This window comes from Pteropus vampyrus, unplaced genomic scaffold (genome assembly GCF_000151845.1).
Source record: "Pteropus vampyrus isolate Shadow unplaced genomic scaffold, Pvam_2.0 Scaffold187, whole genome shotgun sequence".
Lineage (NCBI taxonomy): Eukaryota > Metazoa > Chordata > Mammalia > Chiroptera > Pteropodidae > Pteropus > Pteropus vampyrus.
The window spans coordinates 912,145-918,721 of record NW_011888968.1 but is presented as its reverse complement, the minus strand read 5'-3'; the positions used below and the strand labels follow the sequence as shown (position 1 = coordinate 918,721).

General features: G+C 68.1%; 1 protein-coding gene across 1 annotated transcript in view; it reads right to left on the bottom strand.

Moving 5' to 3' along the window:
* The window catches only part of TH (tyrosine hydroxylase), a 6,902-nt gene extending 3,569 nt beyond the window's left edge, over window positions 1-3,333 (bottom strand). The window contains exons 1-4 of the mRNA XM_011371319.2: window positions 3,244-3,333; window positions 1,623-1,835; window positions 605-779; window positions 222-310 (exon numbers count right to left, since the gene is read on the bottom strand). Coding sequence (XP_011369621.1) covers window positions 222-310; window positions 605-779; window positions 1,623-1,835; window positions 3,244-3,333 — 567 coding nt within the window. The remainder of the gene's footprint in view (window positions 1-221; window positions 311-604; window positions 780-1,622; window positions 1,836-3,243) is intronic.
* Between the last annotated feature and the right edge of the window lie 3,244 nt (window positions 3,334-6,577).

Genomic DNA, 6,577 nt, shown 5'->3' with positions numbered 1-6,577 from the left:
GACCGCCCCCTCACCGACCTCCCCCATCGCCCTCACCAACGCGCCCCCCTGCAGCCACCCAGACACGGCTCGGGACATGGCAGAGGCTGCACCCAGCCAGGCCTCAGTGGCTCTGCACAAAGCCGGACGCCCCGCCTAGGGTCCGCCCAGGGGTCCACGCCCCCCCACGCCCCCGCCACAGGTACCCAGGACACAGCAGGGACCAGGAGGCACTGGCTCACCGGATGATCCAAGTCCAGGTCAGGGTCAAACTTGGTGACCAGGTGGTGACACTTGTCCAGCTCAGAGGCTTTCCTTGGGAACCAGAGGACTTCACGGTGGACGGAAGGAAGGAGGGGCCGGGTGAGCATCTGGCTTTGGGGGGATGAGGGAGGGCGGGACCCACCCAGGAAGCAGCCTCGGGGGCTCGGGGGTGGCCAGGGACTGTGCCAGATAGAGGTGGGTGGTCTTGGAGGGGCCCTGGGCCCGGACACAGTGTGGAGAACAGAGGGCTGGGTCCAGCAGGGGAGGTCCCCCCGGCCGCACCACCCGGTCGCTTCAGGGCTCCCCCGAGGGCGCGTCTGCACCCCGCCGTCCCTCTCCAGGACGGAGCAAGTGGCCTCACCCCTGTTGTCTCCGGCCCCACGCACGTCCTCTGCCACCCGGCGCACGGAGCTGATCAGGGCGGGCAGCGTGGCACTGGGCACCTCGCAGCGAACGAAGCACTCCAGCTGGGGGCCCCCCGCCTGCGGCCTCCGGGGGGGCCGGGTCTCCAGGTGGTGGATCTGGGCTTCGAACGCCTGAGGCAGCGAAAGCGGGGGGTGGGGGTGAGATGGAGAGGGGGAGGCAAGGGGGAGGTGAAGGGAGCCCCCAGGGCCAGCCGCCCCGCTGCACCCCGACTTCCGCAGCCAGAGACTCAGGCCAGAGCCCTGCTCGGCGGGGTGCACGGCCGAGAACCTGGATCTTGTCTCGTTTGTCTAGCAGCTGCTGTCACAGTGCCCCCCTCGACCCAGTGTTCTCGGGGTGCTGTCTGCGCATCTCTCGGCCACATCAGAAGGCCACCGGTCAGTCAGAAGGTCCCACCGTCCCCGGCCTGCTGGCCTCATCGGGCCCACTGGCCACACCCCAGGCTGAGGGAGACCCTGGAGCCCACTGTGGCGAGGTCAGGAGGCTTGGACCCGCTCCAAGCGAGGATGAGGGCCCCTGGGCTGGCGGGAAGGTCTGCTGCACCCCGCTCCCTTCGCCCAGAAACGGGGTGAAGCTGCATGGGTCCCATGGCCCTGGGCCACGTGGCCAGCACGGGGGCTTGAGAGCCGTCTGGCCGTAATGTCATTTGGGCGCCTGTGCCGGGGGCCAGTCTCCGGCCCGCCCAGCCTGGTGTGGCCAGAGCAGGCAGTGCAATCAGCTGCCACGTCAGCCAGAGCCCACAGGGGCAGGGGGGTGGGGGAGACCCCCGTACGGGCCGCCCTGTGCCCAAGGGTAAGGTGCTGGGCGTGGGGAGTAAGTGGGGCGCAGGGCTCGGGGGCCTCAGTGGGCCTCTGAGGACCTGGGGGGTATGGTGAGGGCCCCTGGGACCCTCCTGCTTGTGGCCCTCAGTGGGTCCCGCCCACGCTGGCCCCGAGGTCTGCCCGCTGCGCCCTTACCTCGAACGCCTTCAGGGCCCGAGATAGCGGGGCGGGCTTGTCGCCCCGCAGGGTGAAGAGTAGACTCAGCACTGCCTTGCCATCCTTGTCCACACACGCCCCGGCCACCAGGGCCTCCCCGGGCTCCACCGCCGCCGCCTGGGCCTCTGCCTTCTCACGCTCCTTGCGGGCATCCTCGATGAGGCTCTGCCTCCGGCTGACGAAGCGCGGGGTCTGCGGGGACGGGGCCAGCTCACCCCGGCTCTGGGGCGCTGGCCCAGCTGCGTCATGGGCACCTACTGTGTACTCCGGAGGGACATGCTGCGTCATGAGCACCTACTGTGTATCCGCAGCAACCTGCTGGCCAGGCTCCTGCTGGCCAGAACCTAAGCCCAAGTCTCCGGGCATCATGGGGTCAGGGGTGCGTGCGTGGCACCAAGATGCTATCACCTGTCACCAGGCCTGGCCCTGATTGCATTAGGTGAGTGACTTGGGAGCGTCATCTACTGCCCCCGGGGCCCAGATGGGTGTGGCCAGGACCCAGGGAAGGCCAGCGAGCATGAGGCCTGGCTGTCTGGCAGGGAGCGGCCCCCGCCTGGTCCCCGTCCCCTCCCAGCCTCTCTGTACGAGTGACCTCTCCCCGTGGTCCCTCCTGGCCCTTCCCCAAGTGCGGCCACACTTCCCCTCCGTCTGGACACAGGCGCCCTTGTCCACAGCCTGTCCCCGAGGCTGTGAGCCCCTGGGGTCGAGGTGTCTGAGCCCCTCCCTGCACAGAGCCCCCGGCCCTGGACGGAGGAGCGGCGGCACATCTGGGCACGTCCCTTGCAGCTGGACCTCCAAGACAGTTCTGGTGCCTTGGGTCTTGGAATACGGTGGGGGGGACAGTGCAGGGGCAGCCCCTTCTGGAGCCCCCACATGACCTCAGGGTGGTGCGGACAGGGCCAGGGCTGCAGCCTCCGGCCAAGAGACTCTGTGATGCGAGGTGAGCCCTGAGCCTCTGTGAGGGGGGCTCTACCCCACAGCCCGCCTGAGAAGGTACCTGTGAATTAAATTTCTGCAGCTCAGATCATGTTTTCATTAAAGGTCTGAAAACAAAAGCCCGTTTTAAACACGTGGAGAGCAGATTATTTGGGGGCATCCCCGAGGACGAACCGAAGACCCTTTTACTGGGCCAAGAAGCCTCCCGTTATCCAGTCTCACGGAGGGGCCGGCCCAGTGGGTCTGCCCAGCACAAACCCCCTTGAACTCAGGGCTGGCCCTTGGCAAGGCCGTGGGGACCGTCCTGGGTGGTCGGGAGCACAGGGCTGCTGGGCAGGGGTGGTGAAACCCAACACGGCCGACCGGATGTGGGGCACGGATGCATGGTGCGTGCGTGCGGGGTGACGGGTGGGAATCGCCCCGAGAGGGATCGCCCTTTGGCTCAGGCTGGCATCTCCCTGACGAACTGGGCACTGCACCCCGTCTGCCCAGCGCCCCCTACCAGGAGCTGCAGCCAGGGCCTAGGACACACCACACACACTGGGTCCAGACGACCCACCCACAGATCCTCAAACGCCAGGCCCAGGGGGTCGCCCACCCGGCTGAGCACAGGAGCCGGGGGGCACCGGTCCCTTCTGGCCAGCGGCCCCGCCTGCCCCCTTACCATGATGGCCTCGGCCTGCTTGGCGTCCAGCTCGGAGACGGCCCTGCGGAAGCCCTTGGGCTGCGGCGTGGTGGTGTTGGGGGTGGGCATGGTGCTGGCGAGGTCTCGGGCTCCACTCCACAGCCCTCTGCCGGGCGGCCTCTTATAGGCTGAGCTGACGTCACAGCCCCTCCGGGTCCCCCACCTCCCACCTCCTCGGCTGCGCGCCCCCTCCTGCCTGCGGCCGCCTGCAGGAGAGAGGCGGGGTGGGCGCGGGGAGAGGGAGGCGTGAGGCAGGGCTCTGTCCCATTAAATCTAATTGCCGCCTCTGTCGCGAGCGCCCAGGCAGGAGCGGCCGGGCCCTTGTGAATCATCTCGGCTCCAGCAGTGTGCCTGGCGGGGCTGGGGACAGCCGGAGTCCACTCAGCCCCACGCTCCAAGTGGGGCGACTTCCGGGAGTCGGCGGGTGTAGGCTGCTCACGACCCTGCACTTGATGCAGGTGTCCAGAACCCAAGAGAAATCCAGGCTCCAGCCTCCGACATCCGGAGCCCGTCTGCTTTTCCAGAAAATTCTTCACCAAGTTCCCGGATGGGGGTCCCTCGGTATGTCCATTAGATGCCATCGGCAGAAGTGTCGTCTGCCTTCCCAACCCCCCAATGCCCGGGTTCCCAGGCACGCCCAGCAGGATCCAGAATGTTCCAGAAGGGCCATCCCTCTAGCATGGGGGAGGAGGCCAGGGTCTGGGGACACTGGAGGCTCTAACAACTGTCTCTCCCAGTTCTGTGTGGCCCAGTCCCCCGGGCTGCAGCCCACCGCACGGGTGCTGCTCCCCCCCCAGCTCGCCGCCAGCGCCAGCCCCCCCAAGGCCCTCTGTCCTCTTCTCCTTTGGGGGACGTGCCACCCCCGAGCACCGAGGGTCCTGGTCCTTGCCGAAGCTCCGCCTTGGCCCCCAGCCCTGGCTTCAGATGGCCCCTGGGATGACGGGGCTTCTGGGGGACATGAGGACCGCCCACCCACGGCTCCTGCTGAGTTCGCGTGTGGCGCTCACGCTGGTGTCAGGGAGACCAGGGATCTGGACCTTCCAGCTGTGTCCCCGCCGGCAGCTCCAGGCCCCTCAGGGAGCGGTCCTCCCTCCTGACAAAGGCCACCTGCAGAAGGGGCCCGGGCATCGTGGGGTCGGCAGCGGTGGCTGAGGCTGGAGCCCGGCCAGGAAGCGGCTGCGTGGGCAGGGGGAGGACAGTGTCTGGACAGGGAGCGAGCCTGGTGTGCAGCCGAGGGGGACATAGCAGACAGCGGGAGCCGGAGCCCTGGACTGCACGCCTCAGCCCACAGGTCCATTCCCGGCGGGTGGCCGTGCTTCCTCAGTGCCCGCTCTCCCAGGACCCCTGGAACCACCTGCTCTTCATCACAGTGGCCCAGCACACGGCTCTCCTCCCGGACAGTCCCCCAGCATGGTCTGACCCCGGCCCTTCCTACTCCACAGCCCTGCTCTGCCCACTCCTGTACATGCTCCCTGAGGACGGGACCCGCTGGCTGGACCCTCGGCTACCTCCCTGGCTGGCACGGGCCCCTAAGACAGATCTCAGTGGCCTCTGCCATCGGGGCCTGGCCGAGAGGTCTCCCACGGGAAAGTGGGCTCTGAGCAGGATGCCGATGAGATCTGCCAGAGACCCCTGTGCAGAGGGCAGGGTGGGCTCCCCTACTGGGCTGACAGGGAGGCCTGCGGGCTGCCGCTGCCCCAGGCTGCAGCCCACCCACGGGAGTCCCACGGTCCCGGGCAGCCTGGCCCCCATGCCCGGCCTCCTGGCCTGCAGAAGCTCTGAACAGGTGCCGGGCCCCCTGGGGCCCCCCAGGACCCTCATCCGCCCCCTCCAGGGAGGGCTGCTGGGGACCCCTAGTGACGTGGGTCCAGCCCCACCGCAGCCCGACGTTTGCTCAAAGGGGGCGGGGGCCGGGGATGACATATCGGCTAAATACCACGGGGGAGGGCCGGCCTCCACGGCGGGTTTAACCTTTCGGCAAATGCCTTCTGCTGACACAAATATTGTTCTTTAATTCCTTTTCTACCTGAGTCGGCGTGGAGCTGGGGCGGGGAAGCTAAGCTTTCTTTATTCTCCCCTGGGGCCAGGAGACCCCCCAACCAGGGCTCCAGGCCAGCACCGAGGGCCGGAAGCTGCAGGACACCCTCCAAGGCGAGCACTGCCCCTCCGGCCCCCCAGCCCCGCCCCCAGCAGGCCCCGGCCGCGTGCGCCTCGTCCGCGTGCCCGGCAAGCCTTTCCCACACGCTCCAGGCTGCCGACCACGGCAGGGTCCCTCGTCCTCTAGCCCCTCCCCCATCCCGGATGGCGACGGGACCAGGGAGGACCCCCAGAATCTGTCCCCTCATCTTTCCTTTCCTGCCCGAGGGTCCCCCTCCATCCTGGACCTCCTGGGCTCCTTCAGAGGGTGAGCTGCAGAGTCTGCCTTCACAGGTGGGGCATTCGGGGACCCATCCTGCAGACGGGAAGACTGGGGTGAGCCATCTCCCCCAACTCCTGAGACACTGGTCTTTCGGTGGCCTACTGGGGTCCGTGCCCAGGGGCTAGGGGTGGCCCAAGGCCCCAGGCCGACAGGGGAGAAATCTGACTGCCCGATGCTACCAACATGTCTCCCCCATGGGCAGAGACCCCGGGAGGGTGAATGGGGGGCAGGGGCCCACACGGAGGTGAGATGACCAGGGATGTGGCCCTCGCCCCTCACCTGCTCTGGGCTGAGACCCACCTCCCCAGCCCCGTCTCCTGCCTGCATCCCTCCTTGCAGCCCTGCCCCCACAGTCAGGCCGGAGACCACGGTGCCCACTGGGCAGTTAGAGGCGCTGAGCCCAGGGCATCCTCTCGACAGGGCGGCTGGGAGACCTGACGGTCCATAACGGCAGCGTGCGCCCTTGCTTCGGGGAGCCCGGTGCGGGGCAGCGTCCGCCCCTGGCGGACTCGTCCTCAGGCCTCCGTGCTGCTCCCGGGCGCGTGGCCTCACCCGCCGAGGACCTCAGCTCCTTTCTCCTCCCCTAACCCAGGCCCACAGGAGGGGCCCCAGGGGGTGCGGGCCCCCCGTGAACAGTCAGAGAAGCTGCTCCCTAGCAGAGGTCACCTCCATGTGTGGGCAGGCGAGGGGCTTTGTCAGTCCTGGGAAAGGCAGACATCTGTGTGACGTGTGCAGAGCCCACGTGACCAGGCCCACCCCACACCTGTCTTCACAGCCCCCGGGCCCCTGAGCTCCGAGCCTAGGCCCCGAGTCCCCCCCTGCTCACAGGCCTGCAAGGACGGGGTGCACGGACTTCTGAGGACCAGACGCACTCGAGACCTCACCCTCTGCCAG